General features: G+C 41.4%; 2 protein-coding genes across 2 annotated transcripts; one reads left to right on the top strand and one right to left on the bottom strand.

The window, feature by feature from the left end:
- Positions 1-16,554: 16,554 nt before the first annotated feature.
- On the bottom strand, positions 16,555-24,576 carry LOC135486242 (uncharacterized). Its single transcript, XM_064768907.1, has 2 exons — positions 23,108-24,576; positions 16,555-22,583 (listed from the first exon to the last, which is right to left on the bottom strand). The coding sequence occupies exons 1-2, from the start codon at positions 24,444-24,446 to the stop codon at positions 21,586-21,588; spliced, it is 2,337 nt and encodes a 778-aa protein (XP_064624977.1). The 5' UTR covers positions 24,447-24,576; the 3' UTR covers positions 16,555-21,585.
- A 253-nt stretch (positions 24,577-24,829) lies between these two features.
- Positions 24,830-26,101, top strand: LOC135486864 (uncharacterized). The gene is made up of 3 exons (XM_064769976.1): positions 24,830-24,990; positions 25,249-25,386; positions 25,603-26,101. Exons 1-3 carry the CDS (start codon positions 24,862-24,864, stop codon positions 25,678-25,680), a joined length of 345 nt encoding a protein of 114 aa, XP_064626046.1. The 5' UTR covers positions 24,830-24,861; the 3' UTR covers positions 25,681-26,101.
- The last annotated feature ends 730 nt before the right edge of the window (positions 26,102-26,831 follow it).

Here is a 26,831-nt window from a genome sequence, read left to right as displayed (position 1 = left end):
TGATAATCAGACTGGCTTAAAATTCTCATTATCGACCACTCCTCAGTGGAAATGAATCCAACAAAAAATGGGGTCAATACTGTATTACCCCGATGAGAAGCAACTGATGTCCCCCACTCTCAACTAAGATATTTGTGCGCGTACCGGTTTGACTACGGGCTGAAGTTGACGATGTACTCCTGACGGAGCCATTGGGTGCTTCGCCCGCTCATTGACCGAGGCATGGTGACCTGGAGACAGTGACCGGATTAGCACTAGCTGGTCGAAGGACACTTCACAGGGCGTCAATTCGCAACTTCTCATCTTTTTAAGGCACGACCTATTCACGTGGACCAAGGCTTACCCAAAAACCTACTCCTTACGTAGCGTGGGGTACCAACCCACCGCAGATTCAGGAGTGTGCAATGGTTTCGGAATATCCTACACCAAATTGTGCTGCCCATTCGCAATAGGTTTGCCGACCGCCATTCCCCTCTGACATCGCCATCTCTCAGACAGTAACAGAACGGGGCAATGGGGCTGCAAATTTTTCCCAGAGGGGCGGGATAATGATTATTTCAGACCGATCAGAGTGTCACAAGTTCAGAGCGAAATCACCTGACAGTTATATGGAGTTACACCAAAATGCAGACTCTCCATTTCATTTGTAAATAGGCATCGATTATTTTTGTTACATTCAATGGACCCAGTCCTACAAGTACAATCTCTGGAAGAGCCAAGTCTGCACATAATTACTGGTATGCAGATTTGCCCGCGAGGCAGAAAAGACCTGACAATTGCCACTGCTTTAGGAGTGTAGTAACAATATTGCTTCAAAGCAAGAAATGAATCTGCACATATTTACTGGTATGCAGATATGCCAGCAAGGCATCAAAACCTTCGTAAGCCCTTAATGAGCAACTCATTTATAAAGTTACAAACAGGATTTATCTTACAACTGTACTGCTCCAAAGAAAGAGCCAAGTCTGCCCATAACTACAGGTATGCAGATATGTCAGTGAGGCAGACAAGACCTGAACACTGCCACTGCTTCACAAGTGTAGCACTGATATTGCTTCAAAGCAAAACTTAAGTAAGCATATAATCACTGGTATGCAGATTTGCCCGCGAGGCAGAAAAGACCTGAAGACAGCCACTGCTTTAGGAGTGTAGCAACGACATTGCTTCAAAGCAAAAATTATGTTTGCACATAATTCTTGGTATGCAGATGTGCCTGTTCGACAAAAAGATCCTGAACACTACCAAGCAACACTAATTTACAATTGACATGAAAGAGTACACAGTTTGAGGGAAAGCCACATAACTATCAGATAATTGCCCTCTGTACTGGTGATAATCAGACTGGCTTGAAATTCTCATTATCGACCACTCCTCAGTGGAAATGAATCCAACAACAAGAGGCCCAAGGGCCTGGCGCTCAGCTGAAATGGATAGGTGAAGGCAAGGGCCAAGTGTGTGTCGGTACCGTTATTATGAGGCAACGTGAAGCTATAACGTCTAGCACGCAGAAGTGCTGATGCAAAAGACCTTCTTGCTATATCAGTGCATGCTGAAGTACTGAGTTGACGTCACCCTGGTATTATGACGTAAAGTCATTTCTATTGCCGTTGCAGTAGTGGGGTGTGTGATGACGTCAAGGAGTTGTGTGGTGACGTCAAAGAGTGGAGTCCTTGTCTTCATGCAGCGTAGGTGGAACTAATAACATGCACATGGACACAAGGTACATAATTATTACAGTGTATTTTGTGAGGTGGGGCCTGGTGCTTTACAATGGTCAAATGAACCGACTGTTGTCTGGACATTTATGAAGTGGATGCAGCCAAATGTTTGGGACGGTCTTTTTTGTATGTGAAGAAAAGAAGATAAAGAGTTGGTTAACAAAATGAACTTTATTGGTACGGCAGATATTTGATGCCTTTCGGCAGATATTTGAAGCGCCTTGCGGCAGATATTTGATAACGCTCTCCGGGAATGGAAAGCAGTAAAACGAGTAAGCACACCTTACTCTGAATGTGGGAACAGCAAGTGCTTTCCTGGACTTGAAATGTGCCAACGACTCCTCTTGCAATAACCAACAACAGTTGATCTGTAAAAAAGAGAAGAGAAATTAACACTGACTGAATAAAAAAGGGTGACATAGACGGGGAAATGTACACCACCGGATACAGTCTGTGCTTGATCAGGCATCGGTCAGATGATATCCTGAACAGGGCATCTATGGAAGCAAATCCAGAAAGAGACTTAACCTTCGAAGGGCACACTTATTACTCAGTGAAAAGTCATCCTGTGGGCTGTTTTCCAATTCAAAATAAAAGTGTAACCTCTTTAAATTAGTCTCACAGACTGAACCATAACACTCAACAGCCAACCGTGCCCACATGATGTGAGCCGAGAGCTGGGCTTAATGTTGTATAGTAATTGTAAAACCTTTCTTATGAGTAGCACTGTAATGTGTAATTCTTGGAATTAAGTGTGCGAGATTATTGGAATTGGGTATCAGATAAGATACCTGTGAAAATTCCCACGGTCTACTTTTAATCCTCCATTCTCCCCAGCGTGATCAATTACGTCAGCATTGATGCGGCTCCTCATTGGATGGAGACGCATCAACGTTGCCCCCTGATTGGTGCAGACAAAGCTGCGCGTGAATACAAAACAGCTGTCCGCACGCTCTCGGCAGAGAGAGAGAGAGAGAGAGAGAGAGAAGAGAGCGATAGAGAGTTATTCCAGTCTCCCGAGTATTTTATAATCACGTGCACGAATCGTCATCCCGACGAACTATTTTATCAATTATGACTTTGGTGTGTATAATTTTGTGAAGCAGTGTTAGAATAAAGGATCCGGACGTTAGAAGGCAAATTCAGGACTTATTACGTTTGTAACCTGTGCAAATACAACATTAAAGATGAGCGAGTGGTGTACTACATTTTGAAAATTGTCTATCGTCTACGACATGTGACAGAACAGGATCTAGTGGACTTAATGATGAGGTACTATCAAATAAGGTGTCCATCAAATGAATCATGAGGGCCTGTTGAGTTATACTCTAAGCCTGTCCCATAGGGCTTGGCTATGGTTTTTGTCTTTTTTACAGCTACAGTACAGCCATGCACAGCGCAGTGTACAGACAGTACAGGATTGCAAACCAAAAACATGAGCATTGCTGCGTAACGAAACTGCAGTGGGATTCATACTACGATGTCATAATGTGACTTTCAAAATAATTGTAAACAAACGTAAATGGCGAAATTTGTTGCAAAATTGCCAGGACCGTAGCCAAAATGGCCGACGGCGAATTCTCCGGTCGCTAGCGCAGTCCATAAACAAGCATCAATTTTACCAACTTTGGGCGCAAGCTTGGTCATCAAAGTTACAGAACTGTTAGAAATACATCCAAACAACATATATATACAGTTAAAAGTGCATAAAAATCCCGTTTCAACCTCCGGGCGCTACCTTTTTTTCTCCGCCAGACGCCGGGCCCTACCGGTCGTTATTTAGTGCGACCGCCACCAGAGTGTTTATCACGATCTTTTGCCGTTTTAATTGCGCGTTTTAGGCAGATTAATCAATTATTACATGCATGCATTATATATCACCGAAATGATAATTGCGTAGGCTATTTGAAACTAAGTTCAGATATTATTTTTGATCTTTGAATTGAATTTAGGCGAGTGATTTTTGACACCCGGTCGACATATCAGGACTTGCAAAATTCACGCGAGATCGCTTGCTTCATCGGCACGTTTGAAAACCGAATTTCACAAATTCTACAAATATTTATCACATACCATATGTATCACCACAAAGGTAACTCTCTAGACTATTTGAAACCAAGTTCAGATACTTATTTTCACAAAAATTCGAAGCTATGCAAGCGATTTTTCAGTGGTAGAGATCGACGGAAACAAATTTCTCGCTCTAAAATGACATGAGACGAGCACCAACTTTCGCTAATTTGTGCACAAAATTTCCGCAATATTATAAAAAACTATCGATAAATCTTAATTATATAGACTCTTTTCAGTACCTAAACAAATTTCAGGTACATGGTCATGTTGATTAAAAGAGTATCAACCGATTGAACATGAGAAAGTTCACTCATCTTCATTGAAGCAGCGACTACCGCCATTTTTAAATGATGGCATCTCTTCTATCGATCGGCCAATCAGCGGCACTGCTTGCAAAAAGTTGAGCCACCGCCAAATTTGAAATCGCCAAAATTCAGTCAATGTGCCTGCAGCGCCAACTGGCGGTGAAAACTATATTAATTCCATTAAAAGTAAAAAATTAAAAAATATTAAAAAATATTCAGCCACATTTGAAAACAATATTTGCTCTGTGGACCGAGGTAAAAAGGGAAAGAAATCTAAACGCGAAATGACCTCATTCTCTTTATACAGGTCGGATCGCGCTGATTTTTCGTGTTTTGAGTTCACCTTGGGCAACTCCTAATTTAGCACCGTCAACGAAGTGGCTAGGCCTTCCCAATCAGAAATGTCCAATTTTGTCCACAGATGGGTCCCTAGATGGATGGATGGATGGATGGATGGATGGATTGCAGGACGGACACCATTTGAACAGCTATTCTACTAGCTCCGCTGACTTTGTCAGCTGAGCTAAAAAGTGAAAACAGGTCATATCATATTCCTTGGCATAAATTAAAATAGGAGTGCGGGAACAAGGTTTCCGATTTGGCTGGTTAGTGGTGAAATCTGCTTTTAATTTTGCAAATTAACATATTCGTTTTCTAGTTCTAACGTTGTCTGTAAAGATGCTGGCAAGAGACATTGCCAGGAAAACGTGACGTCATTTTGGCCATTCTTCTTACCGCACGCCCTCTCTCTCCGTAAAAGTTCCTGAAATGGTGTGAAGTGGGAGGGCGCACAATGGGAACCACACTGCCGCGATGTTAATAGTTTCTATTTATAGAATTCAGCGGCAGAGATTTTAGGCACGGAAAAAGTGGATTAACTCGGCTAATCTCAATGGATTTTACCCAGGAATGTTTTCAAGGCGAGAGAAACATCTGATTTAAGTACTGCGCTTATTAGATTTCATGTTCAGGCCGAAGATTGGCCTAAAACGTGGACGAAAAGAGTGCATTATCGAGTGTTGGAGAGGTCACGTGATTGGACGAGAAACCTGAACAAAGTTTTCGTGCTTTTAGCTGTCAACATCAATGGCTATAATATACTCCTGCAGAATAGGAGAACTAATAGAACTAATTTCCGAAGTTTCCAATAGTTTGAACACAAATCAGAACATCACCCATCAGCTGAACTCAGATCTGCATAAATTACGATAAATAATGAATTCGTCGCTTCAATTTCGCAAAGAAAGTTGACTCCATTCGAAGGTTGTTTTGACCAAATTCTGTTGAACTCATCGTTATGAGGGCATTTGAACACATTCTCGTTGATCTTTTCTATAAACGTGTGAAGTTTCGTACCAAAATACGTTTCCGTAAAGGCTTAAAAAAGAAAATTCGTCACTTACAAAATCATCGCTCCGGTAGAAATAAAAATGTCACCGCCATTTTTTTGACGATAGCGCTCCAGGTAACCTCGGCGGGAAATTTAAAGCGGGGTCATCCGGGGTCAAACAACAGTTTTGCTCACTACCGCCAACTGGTGATATAAATCGACACTAATCTATTTTATATCAAAACTTCTGTATCATGAAGACCTTTTCAACTTTATTTTAAGCTTTTATCTGCTGGAATAGAGCGTCAAAAAATTGTTTTTTCATTTACGCATTTTGCCCCCTGGGGAGCTGAATTTGAGTCGAATCGCCCAAATTTTTTCCGTAAGCAACATTTTCTGCGGTGTTTATAAGCAAGACTAGATTTGAAGTGCCTCGGTTGTATGATTACAAAATGCCCAACTTTGTCTACAGATGGCATGATGGAAGGATGGCAGGATGGGTGGAAGGACGGACACCAATCGAATAGCTATTTGACTAGCTCCGCTGACTTTGTCAGCTGAGCTAAAAAATGGGGTCAATACTGTATTACCCCGATGAGAAGCAACTGATGTCCCCCACTCTCAACTAAGATATTTGTGCGCGTACCGGTTTGACTACGGGCTGAAGTTGACGATGTACTCCTGACGGAGCCATTGGGTGCTTCGCCCGCTCATTGACCGAGGCATGGTGACCTGGAGACAGTGACCGGATTAGCACTAGCTGGTCGAAGGACACTTCACAGGGCGTCAATTCGCAACTTCTCATCTTTTTAAGGCACGACCTATTCACGTGGACCAAGGCTTACCCAAAAACCTACTCCTTACGTAGCGTGGGGTACCAACCCACCGCAGATTCAGGAGTGTGCAATGGTTTCGGAATATCCTACACCAAATTGTGCTGCCCATTCGCAATAGGTTTGCCGACCGCCATTCCCCTCTGACATCGCCATCTCTCAGACAGTAACAGAACGGGGCAATGGGGCTGCAAATTTTTCCCAGAGGGGCGGGATAATGATTATTTCAGACCGATCAGAGTGTCACAAGTTCAGAGCGAAATCACCTGACAGTTATATGGAGTTATACCAAAATGCAGACTCTTCATTTCATTTGTAAATAGGCATCGATTATTTTTGTTACATTCAATGGACCCAGTCCTACAAGTACAATCTCTGGAAGAGCCAAGTCTGCACATAATTACTGGTATGCAGATTTGCCCGCGAGGCAGAAAAGACCTGACAATTGCCACTGCTTTAGGAGTGTAGCAACAATATTGCTTCAAAGCAAGAAATGAATCTGCACATATTTACTGGTATGCAGATATGCCAGCAAGGCATCAAAACCTTCGTAAGCCATTAATGAGCAACTCATTTATAAAGTTACAAACAGGATTTATCTTACAACTTTACTGCTCCAAAAGAAAGAGCCAAGTCTGCCCATAACTACAGGTATGCAGATATGTCAGTGAGGCAGACAAGACCTGAACACTGCCACTGCTTCACAAGTGTAGCACTGATATTGCTTCAAAGCAAAACTTAAGTACGCATATAATCACTGGTATGCAGATTTGCCCGCGAGGCAGAAAAGACCTGAAGACAGCCACTGCTTTAGGAGTGTAGCAACGACATTGCTTCAAAGCAAAAATTATGTTTGCACATAATTCTTGGTATGCAGATGTGCCTGTTCGACAAAAAGATCCTGAACACTACCAAGCAACACTAATTTACAATTGACATGAAAGAGTACACAGTTTGAGGGAAAGCCACATAACTATCAGATAATTGCCCTCTGTACTGGTGATAATCAGACTGGCTTGAAATTCTCATTATCGACCACTCCTCAGTGGAAATGAATCCAACAAAAAATGGGGTCAATACTGTATTACCCCGATGAGAAGCAACTGATGTCCCCCACTCTCAACTAAGATATTTGTGCGCGTACCGGTTTGACTACGGGCTGAAGTTGACGATGTACTCCTGACGGAGCCATTGGGTGCTTCGCCCGCTCATTGACCAAGGCATGGTGACCTGGAGACAGTGACCGGATTAGCACTAGCTGGTCGAAGGACACTTCACAGGGCGTCAATTCGCAACTTCTCATCTTTTTAAGGCACGACCTATTCACGTGGACCAAGGCTTACCCAAAAACCTACTCCTTACGTAGCGTGGGGTACCAACCCACCGCAGATTCAGGAGTGTGCAATGGTTTCGGAATATCCTACACCAAATTGTGCTGCCCATTCGCAATAGGTTTGCCGACCGCCATTCCCCTCTGACATCGCCATCTCTCAGACAGTAACAGAACGGGGCAATGGGGCTGCAAATTTTTCCCAGAGGGGCGGGATAATGATTATTTCAGACCGATCAGAGTGTCACAAGTTCAGAGCGAAATCACCCGACAGTTATATGGAGTTGCACCAAAATGCAGACTCTTCATTTCATTTGTAAATAGGCATCGATTATTAGTCTCCGCCATCGGCTGAGACTTTTGTATTAGGGTATTATTCTCCTAAAGAAATTATTCCAGCAAACTCTCGTCCCCAGGTGAAAGCTTCATATGTACATGAACACGGCAATGCATTGCAAAACATCGATAAAACGAGGGTGTCCATGAACTAAGAAGTCAATCTGGTTTACAGCCGCGAAAGTGCTATGGGCATGCATAGCGCAATACATGTAAATTTTTAACCAATAAACCTCGCCATTCCGGCACGATGACTGGTGCCCCGCGTTATGTGTATTACATATTGGCTGCACATATGGAGGAACGTAACGGATAAAGACCAGGGACTAGTCTACACCATCGAAGCATTTTTCTATAAAACCTAATATTTGGAGTTTATGGGCTATGAAATAAGAATAAACGGCAGTGAATTAAAGCAGCTGAGTTTCAAGAATGTGTTCTTCCCTTCTGGACACTTTATGTTGCCTTGATCAGTCGTATTTCGTACGTAAACCATCGCTTCGCTGAAGTGAAAGTGCGATGTTTTTGTTTTGTTTTTGTCAACATGCATGGCTGTGTGCATATGAGGCGGAGACTACAGAGTCTGCAAAGACTCAACTGACAATTCTAGTTTTTGTTACATTCAATGGACCCAGTCCTACAATCTCAGGAAGAGCCAAGTCTGCACATAATTTATTATTTATTATTAATTTATTACTATATGCCGTATTGGTCAATGGATTCGACTGAAAATCAGGGTTGATGCAGAGGGTACATAGATATACAATCACATGAAATTTGGTTTCAATCACTTAGTCTAATTTTCAATGGCTGCCTGGCAGCCATATTTGTAAATATTTGGGGTAGAATAGAGTGTCCCTAGATATATGTCCTCACAAGTTTAGAACCTTCTAGCTCAAATAGAAACGAAACATGCCACCAATCAGTGATTTAATGATCTTTGACCTCTGTGACCTTGAAAAGTAGGTCCAATTAAAAACCCGGGTGATATGTCATTTAACCTTATTAGATACACCCACCATAAAAATGTTGTCACTCTACGTACAACCATTAGCTTCAAAAAGACAAAAACAAATTTCCAAGATGGCCGCCTGGCCCTGAAAGTAGGTCATATCACGAAAAAGAAAAATCAGTCTGGGCATATTGCCCAAAGCTACCATCACACCAAGTTTTAGCCATCTAACCCTGGCGGTGACAACACGTGCTCTGCTAACGGACGATGGCGACGGACGCCACGGTGTTGTATAAGCTCCCAAGAGGTGAGCTTAAAAGTAAACTTTCATGTATTTTCGGTGGCACACAGTTCGTCTTGATATTCTCCATGTCCAAGACATTTGAACTCTTGGTTGACGTGATCCTTGTCCATAACCCAGCTTGTTTACGAGAGATGTCACGGCGCTCTACCAGCTTCAATTACCAGTGGTTTTCACGTTGAGGTGCTGAAAATCAGACGATAGTTCCTCTGATTTTAATGATTTCTTCTACAAAGACACAGCATCATGAAAGGCCTCTGGCTTACTAAGACTAAGAGAGGGTTGTAAAATGCACAAGGACATCGTACGGTGATGGCAGTTCACTCTGGAACCTAGTTGGAGTTGCAACCCTCAGCATGTGGACTGATCTTGGCTTGATTACCAGGAGGACGATGGGGCGGTAGCTGTTCTCTTCTAGTCTGTGCCATCAGATGGAGGAGCTGGAAAGGACAACAGTTTTCATTTTTTTTAATTCTAAACAAAATAAACAATTACATGGAACGGTCCCCTGGCTTTTTCACACCTAGATAATCATCTGCCGAAGATGAAGACACTGGGCAAATAAGAAGCTGTTATAGAAACAAGTACCATTACCTGCCATATAAGCAGATCACTGGTCTGAAGTGCAGCACAGAAAACCATCAATTCTGCTCAGACTCTGTGCTGTGATTAAAAACAGTGAATATTTTTCAATAGCCGTGTTCACACTAAAGCTTTATGACTATACGAAAACGTTCCAGCATGTAACAACCATATATCTATTCAAAAATAAACATCTTTGGCCAGCCAGTCTGCAATAAAACAATTCAAACTTTTAAATTGAATACTAAAATGTATCACTATCAAGCCAGTCATGGACACATACAGATGCAAGATGGCCGAAGACGGAGTGACTAGGGCAATAAACAGAATTGGCTTTGCACGAAAAAGGTAGCATTCCACCTTGGAGGAAGTAGGAATACTCCTTGGAGAAGAACCTCTCCTAGTCTAGAGCAAACACTGAAGACAAAGAACATCCAGAAACTCCTCCATGTCCATCCCTCAACTCTTTGGGTGTAATTCTTCATGTGATGTACTGGCACCTAAGTGTTGTCTCTGTACACAATTGTTACTAAGTAGCCCTCCTAGGGTACAACTTAGAATGTTTCATGATCCGGTACGAAGTCACTCTTTGACAGCCCACCCCTGGGAAGAGGAGCAAGGATTCGATTTTGAATCAATTAAAGCCTTACCTCGATATGGTCTAGATCTTGCTGGTTCTTCCTTGGAAGGAGGGATGGTGGTAAATTGAATCCATAGCTCCGAACTTGTCATTTTACTTGTTCGTGAAACATCTCTGGCCAGGCTGTCTGCAATAAAACAATAAATTGTAGTTTCCTAAAGCTGGATATTAAAGTGTATCTCACAAAGCAGTGGTAACATTACAAACAAGAGGTTTCTGCAGCATGTAGTAGTTGTAGGAAGCCTACTGTCCCAATTTGGAGTTTCGCAAGCATGTGTGGGAGACCGTCCAAGCTCAGGGCAAAAGCTCATCTCGACAAGAACCCTGCAATGAATGTTGCTTGAAAATTTAATGACTCCCCTACTCCTATTCATGCTTGGCCGACACTACTTGTGTTTGTGACACTGATCTAGTTGTCTTTGAGGCACATCGGAAATCTGAATACAGATATCTATTTGTGGTTGTGATATTGAAATGTCCTCAAAGGAAATCAGAACACCTATTAGTGGTTGTGACATTGATCTGTCCTGGAGAGACATATAAAATCTGTACACCGGATCTATTTCTGGTTGTGACAATGACCCGTTTTCAAGGGACATCTGAAATCTGAGCACCAAGATCTATTGGTGGTTGTGACACTAATATGTCCTAGAGGGATACTTCAGATCTGAACGCAGAGATATATTTCTTGTTGTAACATGGACCTGTCTTCTAGTGACATCTGAAACCTGAACACTGAGATCTATTGGTGGTTGAAACAGTGACCTGTCCTGGAAAGACAACTTAAATCTGAACACCTTTCAAGTCTGAAATCTTGTATCTGAACACTGATATTTGTGGTTGTGGTAGTGACAGGTCTGTCTTCATCAGGGGACATCTGAAACCTGAACACCAACGTATCTTTTTGGTCTCGACAATGACCTATCCACAAATGGAGATCTAAAATCTGAAGACCTATTTGTGGTTCTGAGATTGTGAGCAGCCCTCAAGGGATATCTAAAATCTAAACACCCTGATCTACTTGTGAAAGTGTGTCATTGGATTGCAATGCAGCCTGTCCCCTCTATCTAGCTGGCAACTTTTCTTTGAGTCTTTGACTATGTTTTGAAGGTCCATTGCATTCACCTGTGGGAAACACCCGCTCCTTTGGACACAACCTTAATTCGAACATCCCCAGCTCATCATGGTCAATAGTACCACTTGTACAATTGGCACTTCGGAAAAATTCTCAAAGTGTTGCAAGTTTCCTTATAAAAGTGCTTCAAAGCACAGAGCAAGTCTGGCCTAATCTCCTGGTCAGGCACAACCTCTTGAAATCTGTCCCAGAAGTTACAATCCCTTGTTTTTCCTCAGTGTGGAGGCAACTGGAAGGTACCCCCTTCCCCATTGGATTGTCAACTCCCCACACCATTAGACTTCTGCCAGTGAGAAAGAAGAATTTTTCAAAGGATGACTATTCAGTGGAACTATAGCAGGAATAAAGTGTCCCAAGGGGAAATAACTGAAAGGTAACCCCCCCCCCCCCCATCCCTTTGACTGTTAATCCCCACCCCTGTAGTGTTATGCAGGCACACATTTGGAAAATATCAACACTGACAACAGTCACAACCAACTCTGAGCCCCTCAATCATCTTGTGTGGACACCTCAAATGTCAAGAATACTTCCCCTCTGACATAGACAAGTCATGTGCAAATGTTTGGAAAATGTCCCTATGATGATGATAATGATGGTAAATTTTTTCTGAGAAATATGGTCAAAAAATGAATTGGTTGCTGTTCAAGAAGGATGATCAAGTGTCCCCATGGACAGTTTGTTTGGAATTCAAAAATTTGGGGGGAACCCCTTGCATTGACCAATTTTTGGTCACCACAAAGTAAAATAAAAGGATTCAGAAAGCAGCCATTTCACTGCCTTCATGTACACAGCCATACACGTGTGGATACACATGTGGTTCGCAGTGCATGCAGCATCATGGCCGCCGAAACCGGACTGGACTGGTCAGTTTCGACATGATTTTCACTATCAAAACTGGTAAAAATCTCCACGAAATTCAGTTCATCAGATACCAAATTACACATAGGACACGAATACCTGGCTCCGGTGTAATGTTTTTGAGTGTTTCTGTTTTTGAGTGTTTCCCCTCATTGTTTGGGAACGCTCAAAAATAGATTGACAAGTTTTTCTGTGTATCCCCCCTATTGAAAAGTCGTGGTCTCTCTAGCTGCCTATTGTTTGGAAACACTGACACATGGGAAACAACCACAGATGTTACACCGGCACTTTGGTGAGTATCATGGAACACAGACTCGGATGTTTTTTTTTATGAAAAAAATCGGCGCGCAGATGCCCGACCATGCCGACGCTGCCATCAAAATTTTTGCCAGCCGCAGTCGCACTAAACTTCTTATTATTGCCCCGAAAACGCAAGAAACGCCAAAAAATAGGAATACGGAGTAGCTACAATATCTAACCTATGAACTTACCATCCAAAAATGTCTTCATTTGCAAATTAAGAGGTTAAATCGAAGAATTTAAGGGAGATCGAAGTTTTGAAACATGAAAGCGGCCGCTCCGATGAATTTCCCACGAGGGTCAGACGATCGTGGTGATTACGTCATTATCATCAGGCGGATGGCATGATGGGGCAAACATCCGGAGCATATATAATTTCGGCGGTAATTAAAAAAAATTCCTGTGTGTAATTTAGGCCCTAAATCAAATTTATTTATCTGGTAATTTTTCTCTGTCACCTTTCAGGATATTCCGAAATATCCCGAAATATCCCGAAATATCTTTGAGAGCGTCCGTAGCGACGTACCGTCATTGAACTTCGTTTATCAGTATCACGAATAAATGGTTGTGACATTGTCTTTCGATGACAGGCGTGAAGCAAGTGTTTTGCTTCAAATGGAGCTCGTTTCTTCTTGGTGTGTGCTCGGCAATCTCGTCCTTGTCACTTTTCTCTATCAATCAATATAATAGTTCTGGATCCTAGGCATCTATTTACAAAAGTAAGGAGTTTGTTCGTGAAGTCTGGAGTTTGCGCGTAGATGGATTTGTGGGTCTCCATGTTTCGCCGAGCATATAGCATGACAGATTTTACGTGCGTAATTTGGTGAGGCGCAAATTTTCCCCGTTAATTCCCGAACTTCTTCTTCTTCTCAAGAATTCGTTCAAATTCTTGAAGGCTTTTTCTGTGTCTCCACTGCAGAAGACAAATTAATAAAATGCTTAGCAGTACAATAGAACCTCTCTATTAAGGACACCCTCGGGGCTGTGTTGTTCTTAATAGAGAGGTGACCGACCAGATTAGTGAGTTCAAACTGAATAGAAACAACTGACCAGTTGCGATCACAAAACTACTATAAAAATGCAGGGACATGCTGTAACACTCAATCTGAGCCCGGTAGTTTTGATGAAAATTCAAGATCATTTGTGAAAATGAGAACGATTTTCAAGATTTTTGAACATCTTGGACCTGACTATAGACGTGTCCACAACGTCCAGCACGTCGAAGGCGATGAAATCAGTGGCGTCATTACAATATTCCCTGTCGTCCCATCCTATGACGTCAGTCTTCAGGCGTTGCGACGTAGTGACCGACGTTGCCAAGGCAGAAACAAATCCAAGTTCTCGCGAACGTTACCAAACTTGCTTCCATCTTTCGCACTTCTCTTAATATCTTACGATAATGGGATGTAAGCATACACAAGTAAAGCCTTTTAAAGACCCCAATATAGGCAGGCTCCAGCAGAGAGGAAAAGAGAGCTTGAGCTGAGGAAAAGGGAGTTTGAGCGAAGCCGCAATTCCAGGGAAGGGAAGGGACCCAGGACAGTAACGATTTCGAGAGGCGACATGAAGATCTCCACCAAGCCAGTAGGGGCCTGAGCCAGCTGATGATATTGTCGTGGTAGACATGGAGATGGAGGAGTCGGACGACGAAAACCTCTCTGATTTTTAAATTGATGAGGAGTAGTGACGACTGGAACGTCAGCTATTTAATAAGTAACAATGTGGAAACTGAGCAGGAAATAGAAATTACGTCTGCTGACTTGACTGATAAGGTGAAAACAGTTTCTCCAGAGGGCTAAACCAAGGACGGATTACCGCACCCCCATCCGCCTTTTTTGAAAGACCCCACCATCACCCCCACCATCAACGAAGAACATAAATCATATTCATCAGGGAGACCAAACCCAGGCTACTGAAGTAATGGCCTTCCCCTCCCCTCACTCGATGAGAAATTTGCCTCATCTTTAGGGGCCGTAGCAAAATTAAAGTGAAGCCAAAAGAAACTAACAATTTCAGTTTCTCCTCCAACCCCTCCCTAAACGAAAACCTCCCCTAAACGAAAATTTTTCGTTTCTTTTGGCTTCACTTTAATTTTGCTACAGCCCCTTTCGAGTCCGTCACTGCCAAGTGCTTCAAAGGCAGGATCAGCCTGTGATCTCGGGCACATCAGCTGTATATATCAGGTACACCGAATAGATACACAGGCTTCTCGAGATATACGGTTGTGCTTGTCTTCAAGAGTACACAGAGATATAAATCTCTACCAGTGACTGAATTGTCCTGACATTTCCCCCAGGTACGAGGGCTGTATCAGATTCGGGGAGATACACGAGCTTCTTGAGTTGTGTCAATGGCCAAGTTGTGCCTGTCTTCAAGAGCACAGTGAATGAATCCCTACCAAAGGCAGAATGTTTCTAATATTGTTCCAGGCACATGGGCTGTATCAGGTACACCGGGGAGATACAGGAGCTACTTGAGGCATAGCACAGTGAGAGAAAGCTCTATCAAAGGCTGAATGGTCAACGAGCTACTTGGGGATACATAAGCTATTCGAGGTACATGAGTTGTCTCAATGACCAGGCTGTACCTGTCTCCAAGATCACAGCGAGCGGAATCTCTATAAAATGCAGGTTGGTCCTGATATTGTCCCAGGCACATGGACCGTATATATCTGGTACGCCACGGAGATACACATGCCACTCAGAGGTACACGAGTTGTCTCAATGCCTGGTTCTGCCTGTCTTCAAGAACACAGTGAGAGGAGTCTCTACCAATGGCAGAAGGGTGGTGATATTGTCCCAGGAGTTACATGAGTTGTCTCAATGGCCAGGTTGTGCCTGTCTTCAAGAGAAAGATGGGAGGAATCTCTCCCAATGGCAGAAGGGTGGTGATATTGTCCCAGGAGTTACATGAGTTGTCTCAATAGCCAGGCTGTGCCTGTCTTCAAGAGAAGGATGGGAGGAATCTCTCCCAATGGCAGAAGGGTGGTGATATTGTCCCAGGAGCGACATGTGTTGTCTCAATGGCCAGGTTGTGCCTGTCTTCAAGAGAAGGATGGGAGGAAACTCTCCCAATGGCAAAAGGGTGGTGATATTGTCCCAGGAGTTACATTAGATGTCTCAATGACCAGGTTGTGCCTGCCTTCAAGAGAAGGATGGGAGGAATCTCTCCCAATGGCAGAAGGGTGGTGATATTGTCCCAGAAGTTACATGATTTGTCTCAATAGCCAGGCTGTGCCTGTCTTCAAGAGAAGGATGGGAGGAATCTCCCAATGGCAGAAGGGTGGTGATATTGTCCCAGGAGCGACATGTGTTGTCTCAATGGCCAGGTTGTGCCTGTCTTCAAGAGAAGGATGGGAGGAAACTCTCCCAATGGCAAAAGGGTGGTGATATTGTCCCAGGAGTTACATGAGTTGTCTCTATAGCCAGGCTGTGCCTGTCTTCAAGAGAAGGATGGGAGGAATCTCTACCAATGGCAGAAGGGTGGTGAAATTGTCTCAGGAGTTATATGAGTTGTCTCAATAGCCAGGCTGTGCTGGTCTTCAAGTGAAGGATGGGAGGAAACTCTGCAGAAGGGTGGTGATATTGTCCCAGGAGTGACATCTGTTGTCTCAATGGCCAGGTTGTGCCGGTCTTCAAGAGCACAGTGAGAGGAATCACAACCAAAGGGAGAATGGTGGTAATATTTTCCCCGACACATGAGCTGCTTCATGTACATCTCTGAGATCTCTCAAATCTCAGTGAGGCTAATAATATCAACCCAGTGGCAACTTCAATCACCTCCAGCTGACAGTAAAGTTGAATGAAATATTTCTCACTCTTTATACCTTTAGCCAGAGAAATGAATAACAAGATTCAAATGTTCACTTCACTATTTATTTACATGTGCAATGTACAAATATTGACAAAATATCAAAGAGGAATTATCAATTCATTTTACAAGTAGATTTTAGCATAAAAGACTTATTGAATTGATTTAATTTCTTAAAGCAATTGAAACAGGATTAAGATTACCCTGATATGGCCTTGGAACTAACCAAATGAAAGAAAAAGTTCTACCCAACATTTGAAATGGAAAGGATATTGAACATGAAATATCTGCCAACACGAGTTATTCTTCAGTTAAAAGGGAGAGACAGCCCATACCAGCCCTCAAATCTGGGCTAATAGATGTTCCAAAGGCCTACGAGATGGTACAGCACGAAACTACATGGAGAGGGTGGCACTACATGAAGACATTCTACGATGTATGATATGAATTACTGTATACTCGCACCGATATTGACCACGTATTATAATTGCGGTGAAGAGAAAGTGGGCACGGAAACACATATCTTTGGCAACCACGCTTAGTTACGACGCTCACGATAAAGACGAATGGATGCACATGATAATGAGGTTGTGAAATATAGCTTTGTTTCAGTTTTGATGTAGAAGCCTTCAACTCAATTCAATCTCAGTTACATGTCACTCTTTGTGGCCAGTCAGGAGGATATGAAGAACTGGGGTACAAACCAGTATATTTCCTAATTAACAATATAAACTAACGGACTATTTAATGCCCAAATAATATAAAATAAACATTTAACAAACAAGATAGAAGTTCGATACTTAGTGTCTCGCAACCAAATGGTAGAAATTAAAGTTAATTTTTGTATAGTAAATTGCTTGAACACATCATTTGAACCATGATTGTTGAGAATCAAATGAAGCATCATTTTGATCATTTGACCAGTAATATTTTGTTCGAAAATATCTGGGATCTATTTCCCAGACTGACATATATATCATCATTGGATTATATAACATGATGGACAGTATGGAGAGGGGCTAAGATACCTGTGTCAGTTATTCCATTATGAATATTTAAAGCTGTTCAAATAACCACTATAAAACATTACAATAACTGCCTGAATTAACAAATAGTTAAAACCATATTTCATCCGAATCATATGAAGTGAAACTACTCATCCATTTCGAATAAATCACTAATATTATGTACAATCAATGAACATCTATCACATCTAAACTGTACAATGTCGTAAAATCACATTTTCAATCGGAGAAATATATTAGCATTGATGAACATTATTTTTTAATTTACAAATTTCTTACAATGTACACAACTCACTGAAACAGTAACCTAAATGACTTCTGACCTCAGGCACCTTTAATTTGAAAGGGAGAACAGTATTAAAGGTCATAATGAAATAACCATCTATTCAGCAAATCCAATAGAAAGGTAACTCTTTACATCTACCAAAGGTTCTTGGTGTAAAAACTACCCCCACAATATGCAACCCATCTCGAAAAGAATAACTCTGCCACTTACTTCTCACAGCCTAAAACCAGTCAAATCAAATCCAATATTTACTTCATCATCGTTGAAAAGTTTAGTTTTGACTGCAAATAAAACAATAAAATTCACCTCAGTAACTATGACGACCGTTGCTCTTTTAGTTTTGGTTAAATACTAGAAGCTATATCAAGCCCACAGCCAAACCAAGACAAACCAAGGTGGTTTCCACTACTTTGGAATCTTCATGGATCGAGCTCACAGCCTAACCAAGACAAACCAAGGTAGTTTTAACCACTTTGGAATCTTCATGGATAAAGCCCACAGCCTAACCAAGACAAACCAAGGTGGTTTCAACCACTTTGGAATCTTCATGGATAAAGCCCACAGCCTAACCAAGACTAACCAAGGTAGTTTCAACCAATTCCGAATCTTCATGGATCTAGCCCACAGCCTCACCATGACAAACCAAGGTAGTTTCAACCAATTCCGAATCTTCATGGATCTAGCCCACAGCCTCACCAAGACATTCAAAAGTGATTTCAATCATTTAGGAACTAAAACGTTGAAGAAACAAGCCACTGCAGATTTAAAATTTACCTGAAGTGATTTCTCTTAAAACCTCATGAAATATATCTGGCTTGAGCCAACGCCTTTATTAAATTGTACAAGTGAAGATTGATAAAATCCCAGATCATTACCGATTATTATAATACATTTACACTGTATTTGAAAACAATCAAGCAATATACAACTATATAAAGCTTTCACAGACGCAGGTTTCAAAACAAGGCAAAAAGCACACTTAATCACTAAGATACTATTATCTTTAAATGTTGCATGAGGATCCAGCCTTGCTAGTCTTGAACTAATTACATCATCAAGGAAAGGGAAGCAATGAACATCAGCAAAAAATATAAAAGAATAATTTGTTTTACATAATAAATGATTTGTCTCACATAATGAATCACCGGGACAACCAATTCACGACTATGTACACTATTCCAAAACCTACTGTAGTGAACAAATTCCATTCTATTTCTGCCCACCGCCACTGCAGGCTAAGAAGAGCTATTGAAAAAAGTTGGGTTACAAGTAAATGTCACTCCAATATCTATATTTAGCACTGTTACATTCCGCCTGGGGAAACCGAAAAACACCATTCCATTCTACAATGACTGCAACCCTGAGAAATCAAAGCGATGTTGGGTTGTGTTGCGCCATATCGTTTGTTTGATGTAACATACAACTCCAAAAACTTTAGGGCACCGGAGGTAGGTAGGTAGGTAGGAGAGTCTGGTAGCCTAAGGGCAAGTGGAAGGGCTGTCTGTTTGGTGTACCCTTACCAACCCAAAGAAAATGCCACCTTTGCATCTTGTCCTCATTTTCAGAGGCATATTTGGAAATTTTTTCATTTAGTTGGAAAAGTCTTCCCTTCCTACCTAGTACCTTCCTAGTACCTACCATAAAGGTTTGCAGTAGTATTATGTTACATCAAACAAACAGTAGCCTAGAATGGAGATCAATTATATCTTTTCTGAAATTCTGTCTATCATCAGGTAGCAAAAGTGCCAATAACAACTCGATGGCACATGAACAATAAATTAGCCCCCAACCTCACTTCAAATCTGATCAATAACTACAGTACATGGATCTTCACGTATGAACACATAAAAAGACATTGATACTCAAGGTATCAATCATGTGTCCGACATAGGAGACACCATTCTAATGATAGTAATAAGTATCATATGAAAAAAGGATTACCCAATTCCCAGAACCCCTAATAAGGACAGCTACATCAATACCGCAGCTAATAGAATCCTTTTGCATACATATATCAAAATAAGTACTTTGACCTTCCAAAGGGTTAGTGAATGAAAGGACAGTTGTCTTTCTTCACCACTTTTGATCCTTTCAGCTAGCTACTAACTGCCCGATTTTGCCAGCCTTATCATCATGTTGTTATATCCCAGAGGCTTTTCTGAATTTTCAACAAAAAAAACTTTCCGTAAGTTTACATTTTGTGGAGAACCATTTCTGTAAAATTAGTCTGAGGCAATGACAGTAACTCACTGAAGACTCATTCCGGCCCACTAGCTACAAGATATGTTGAGTGATGGCGCAGCGATTGAGCTTGGAGCGATATGCTCATTAGGCTGGTGAAGGTGACGAAATAGAGAAATACTTGAGAACTTCATTATGAATCTTAAGTATTTACATTGCAAAGGGTTCCTTCAGTGTTGCTGCACCTTCAACGTGCAGAGGGATCAGAACAAAGCAGTTGATGTCCATTTTGGAATGGACAACACCTTTCTTTGGATTTTTATTTAAAAATTCAGTCCAAATGATACAAAATATCACAAATTGAATTCACTGACAACACAAAATTGAATCACTCACTAAATTACTGATCCATACATTTCAAGTAGAGCATTATTCTCTGCAAAAGATTCAGACTTAAGGCAATAATTGGTACCGGTAATGATTACAGTAAACACTACATCAGACCAAACTGAATATGAGGATGATCCATTAAATTCACTACCAATATTTGATAAATAGTATTACACTACATATACTAATGTCACAACTACATTCTCTAACGTTACCTACATTCAGATGTGAAGATACCAATTAAAAATCTAGAAGTGGTATAAAATATATACAAAATTTGTTCTGTATGTGAAAAATATCTGTATCTTCTTAGTAAATAACAATGGCTTGGGTCATGATTTACTTTACAAGTTATTAGGAATATTGAAATATACAATCACGCAAAACTGATTTCTTCACAACAGCATCCACCCTTTATTAGATTTCACAAGTGAATTCTACTCACAACATTAAACTGTCACATGACGGTAATTTGTCCAATCAAGTCTTATGATACACTGACTTTTTATGATTTGAAATTTGAAGTTTTTTATCATTAACTGCATTGCATTTGCTGCGTAAAATTCTGTAAAGATGTTTAAAGATAGTGTGTGGGGGAGGGATTGAGTTGGATCTGGGTCGAGAAGAATGAGATCTTAATAGATTTCAACAATAAAAACTTCGGTGGAATCCAAAAACGAGACTCTTAGGAAGGATTTCAGTCATGGGGAGGACAAGATGTAATTTTCCAAAAAACCAATACTAACCACAAAAAGTACTGGTTTTTACAATGCATACCAAAGCACATATAAAACAACATCATCCAAAGATGTTTTTCAACAAATAGCATATTAAGTCAAAGGATGTCATCATCTCTATACCAGCAACACTGCGCCATCTGATTGAAATATGAGTTCAAATATCAACGAAGACAACCCTCTGCATGCATTACAAAAATTATATTCATAATCCACTTGTTGTGACCAAAACATTTATTGCACATTGCATTTCCCCCCCCCCCAAATGTAATCAGATTTTTAATGACACTTGGTTTTCTCAAGTCTACAGCAACAGTGCTAAGTTTGCAACTTATCACACCCTGAAATTCTAATGTTTTTTTCAAAGAATGCCAAATATTCAATCCCCTGTAAACCAGACCCCTATCAAAATGACAAACTTGAAATATTACTGTCAGAACCTTCAAATACACCTCACAAAATTTCACACTGAAACTTTACCATTATTATTATCGTTCAGCTTCTGTGGTGATGAAGCTACATAATTCAGATGCACATTGTGTCCTTCTGCACCACAAGCTACCATATCATTGTCTTGGTTTGGACTTAGTTTTTGTTCTGTCCTCGTTGAAGAACCAGGCGAGTTAGGTTGAGAATCCTTGTTGTATCCGGTCTCATATGACTCAGTCTTTATTGGTAATGGATCTGAATTGTCATCACTGAAGTCATACGCACGGAGTCCATCACTTCCGCTTCCTGCGAGCATAAGATTAGGGACGGACATGCGGCGATTAGACCCTGGTAGACTTTTCCGTGGACGTCCTTTGCGACCTGGTCTATATGCCAAGTGATCCAAATCAGTTGGATGCTGGGCCATGCCTAAGGGATTTTCCCCGGTCTTGGGCAAAATGGGTGGATAGTGCACCAAGGGTTGCCCAGGGTTGGGCATCCCCTGGCGAGGCATCCGTGCAATTCTTTTTTGCCTCTGTAGAGTATCAATGCCTGAGGTACTTGATGCCTCCTCACGATCATGACAGACACCTTCTGCACCACCCATATGCCCTGTTGTGACACGGTGTCGCAACAGATCGTATTTCGATGTAAAATGCTCACGACAGTCTTCACAATATTGGATTTTCTTTCGAGACTTCAAGAAAGCCTCCTTTGAAATGTGGACAGGCATATCCATATGTGGTTTTGCTGTTTCCTGGCTAGGTTCCTGGGGAGCGTGGATCTGAGGTGAAGATGTCATGCTTTGTTCTGGAGGCAGTGGTGGGATTGGAGGCGGCAACATCAGGGGAATCATAGGACGCATATTATGCTCCTGTGATTCATGAATGTGTAAACCAAACTTTTCACCGAATTTCATACCACAAAGATTACAAGAGTACCCATGGTCAGTATGATGCCAAGCTATGTGTTGATTCAATAGACTCTGCCTCTCAAACCCTCTTCCACAAACATCACAAACATGCCGGGACTCTGAAACAAGAAGAACACTAGTGTGAAAATACTGAAACTGAAGACAGGGAAATTATAATAGTATTAGTAACCTAAGTAAATACATACTGTAAATACACAATAACCAACGTCTTTAGAAAATGCCATCATTTTCAGCTTTGAGGTTTTTTTACATCCCTTTTAACACAAAACAAAGGAGTAGACCGCAGAAGGTGGAGTTTTGACGTCATCGAGATGTTTTTGTTGCGCCAAATTCTCTACAGTCTGGTTAGGGCAGCTGCAGCTTTAGCTATATGCGTTTTCACCTCCTTGAGGGAGGTACCATCCTCCTTTTGTGTTGCACCTAGGTAGACGAACTCTGTCACTTGTTCTAGGTGGTAGTCTCTTAAGCACACATCACACTGAGAGATACATATATATATATATATAGCTAGCCCCCCCACACATCAAGGGACCAGCCTTCAACAAACATGTGGCTAAAACAAGACTACACTGCAAATGAACTAAAGAAAAAAAGCTCAACAAGGGACATCTCCACAACTTACCTACGTCTCCATTACACATTTCTGATGACATGAGTGGTACTGGTGGCGGAGGCGTAGGCAGAGTTCGACGCATCTCAAGGATGTTCCCAAGACTTCTCCTTTTCCGCACAGGCAAAATAGGAGGACTGGCTTGGCCATTTGCATTCTCCATCAACCTTGAGAACCTATCATATGGTCTTGACACTGGGACTTGTTTTGGTACTGAACTAAAACCATTTGGACTGTCATTACTTTTCCCAACAGATGGCACATCCTTCTTTGTTTGATCTGGCATTTCACCTGCATGAGCCGGCCTCGTTAAATCCAGTGCTGTAGCTTCTTGGACATGCGTAGGAGAGTGATTTGAATTGCCATTCACCTCACGAACAGGACTAGTAGTTAAACTTCGGCTGCAGACACTGGAGGACGATTTATCAATGTTGCTGTCAGTCCTCACAGTTTGGGCAAATGTAGCCATACTGGAATCACCAGCCGAGTAGGAGAGTCGACGTTTCTTGATATAATGAGTATATTCTCTGGGAACTGGCACCGGATTGTCTCTTTTCACAGGCAAGCTAACCTCAGTCGTTTGTGGCTTCGGAACCTCTACAGGATTGTTGTCTGTCCTTTGCAGTTTAGCACCAACGTCCACATGATAAGCATGTTTGAAAGAAGAAGTGTCAATCACATCACTAATTTTGTTTTTCTTAAGCAACGACTGAACTGATTTTGGCAGGGGGGACTTATTTAACTGCGGTTCACTGGCATTATTACATCGCAATTCCTCATCAGATGTTTCCATGACAATAAAAGTGGCATTTATAGAAGGCGGCACACGAATCCTGACATCCCTGTCACTGTTCACACGGGCGACCAAGTGAGGATCACCAATCAAAGATGTTGCGCTACTACGCCGATCAAGATAACGTTCCCCTACAAAATTTACACTGTTCTTATCACAAAATGATGAGCTTTCTGTCTCTGAACTGCTTGTTCCTTCTCCATCTTCTGCAGAGTCACACAGCGCAACTGACGATGGTGAATTCCTCCGATTTGGACCAAAACTCCCGAAGCCACCCCCGGCGTGTTGACCGATTAAGAACTGGGCATGATGTGGATAATGACGTTTCAGCACCCTTTCCTTCAGCTTGATCAAACCTAGTCTAATGTCATCCACCAGTTCTAAGCAATCCCGGCATATTTTGGACTCTCCCCTCAAGCCCAGAGCAGTGGTGTCAATGGGAATGTCACCCAACAATTTTATTTTGATGACATTTTCAAGCAAAGCTCCATTTAGGTCAGTGAATCTATTGTCTTCGTACAGCGATTTACAGACAGAACAGCTTGCAACTTCTTCCATTCTTAATTGAGAAAGTATTCAGCATTCTTATCAAGAAGTCATTGTTCATCATCGAGGTGTAAACAGGGCAATAAATGAGCATTTTTGGTCAAAATTTTACAAGTTTTCTTTGACATGGCCACCATGATGAAGGGCCCCAACGTCGATGAGTCTGCAATTTGATTGGCTAAAATTCGTTTATTAACTTCTTATTTTTTGACCTACTTTTTATGTCCAATGCAAAAAATAAGACAAGAAATCTCTATTGCAATAACAATTTTTTTTATTTTTAAAGGTATAAACCATTACGAAAAGTATTTCTTTAGGAATTTATTAATGGTGGCGTCACCTGTGATCACTAAAAAGCATCAGTAGCAGGATCTCCCATCGATGTGTATATCGAGGATGTAACAAATCGCCCTATTTTGCTTCCGACATGAAGCCACTGGTATTTAAAATAACAAGCATAATCCTCATACTTGTATGTGTAGAGGCACTCTTGATTGAGGTGGATGGGGTCGAATTTAGCTTCAAAAGATACCCCTACAAAAAGAAACAAAAAAATGTAAGTATCAATCATCTTTAATGATACATGTACAATGTAAATGTAGCCTACATACCACCCTTAAGACTAGTATTAGTAAGAGGCGTGCACCAATAGGAGGCCTATCATCATGTACACAACCACTGATCTGATGAGTTTTCTTGACTGGTATTTGACATTTGTCAGCGCAGTACTTTTTTTGAATCACTGTGCCATTTTCTAGTTAATCTGTCTGTATCTATATATATGTGATAAATATTTTGTTTTCATTCTGTTTAGGAGAAAAAGTACAAGAATATCATACAAAGATGTGAAGAAGATCCCGAGTGTGCCCTCCTGACAGGGCTCGAGCAGACAAAGTGTCTCCGTCAATGTGCCTCTCCAACTTGCTATGATGAGCTCTATGTATGGGATGAGGTATGTTTAATGCAATTGTGAATTATCAGTGTGTGTCTTGCAGTTGCATTGCACTCCCCTGCCCTCCTCACAGACAACAGAGCCAACCTCGGGAGTAATTTATGCAGATTTACCACAAAATTTAGATGTTTTTGGAAGAACAAGTGAGTTATATACCATGTTGATATGTAGATATTCCATACCTTAAGTAATGGCATTTTTTCTGTTTACTTTCAGCTTGAGGATGGAGAGATTGATGTCAGGTTGCCATCTTTCAAGGGCTGCGTTCTCCAGAACCAACCAATCAGTGTGTGAAGTCCTGCCAATTCACTCATTTCTCTCCATGGCTCATATTCATCCCCAAGAGTGTTTGATGTTCAGCCTGTTCAGATTACTTACTTATTGCAACAAGACTTTGTATTTGATGACATCATGAGTAGATGCAGTGTTTCACATGGACCTGTTGTGACGCCCTTATATTCTCTGAAGTTCACAATTTGTAAGATCAAGAAGATCTCAAAATGGGCTTGTCTTTGCACAATCATCTTACCCCATCGTATGACATGGTCTCCACTGGGTAACAGTAGTTACAACTCTGCAACGAGTGAAGATATCCATAAACTGGTCCAAAATCCTTGATTTTATGGACATTGTTTAGTATGTACATATAGCACTGCCAAAATTAAAAACTTGTAATACTGTAAAATATTTTGTAAATAAATTGCTATTTATAGTATTTCAAGTTACTTGTTCCCTTTTTGTGAGGCTTTTTGCCTCGCCTTGCGGTAACTCTGGGAAATTCATATTGCATGTTGTTGCATTTCAAAAGTCTATGGACTCCGAGATGTATTTTATGGACTTTATTTAGTATATTCTAAGGACAATTTTGAGATGTCTTGTCTTGTAAGCTTGCTCTCCTTGAAGCCTATTCCTTTGCTGTTACAACCCACACAGTCTAGGTCAGAAGTGTCCTTGCGAGGACTATCGCAGCCTGAACCCGCTATATTTTGGGCTTTCTCCCTGAATATCTCCAACACTATTGCTGGTAGAGGTATAATTTCATGTCTTACCTTTGGTTTCCAGGTATGACAAATCGAATGGAACCAACTAAAATTTCATAAAATGGCCACCATATTGGATTTCAAGATGGCATTTTTCTTGAATCTTGGGTCTTAATCGATTAGTGATCCTTAGGGGGTCCAGTCACCTATATGCCAAATTTCATGTCTCCATCGATAACCAGAATGTATATATGGGGTGACAAATAATTATAGGCCCTCATGGTGGCGGCCATCTTGGAATCCAGTATGGCGGCCATATTACGGCATTTCCATTGGTTCCGTTGAATTCGTCATACCTGAAAACCATGGTAAGCCGTCAAAATTATACCCGTACGTGCAATAGATTCCGAGATATTGCAGGAAACGGGCCAAAAATGGCGGCCATATTGGATTCCAAGATGGCGA

The sequence above is a fragment of the Lineus longissimus genome, chromosome 4 (genome assembly GCF_910592395.1).
Source record: "Lineus longissimus chromosome 4, tnLinLong1.2, whole genome shotgun sequence".
Lineage (NCBI taxonomy): Eukaryota > Metazoa > Nemertea > Pilidiophora > Heteronemertea > Lineidae > Lineus > Lineus longissimus.
Note: the sequence above shows the minus strand (reverse complement) of the source record. Positions and strands in the feature narration are given on the sequence as shown.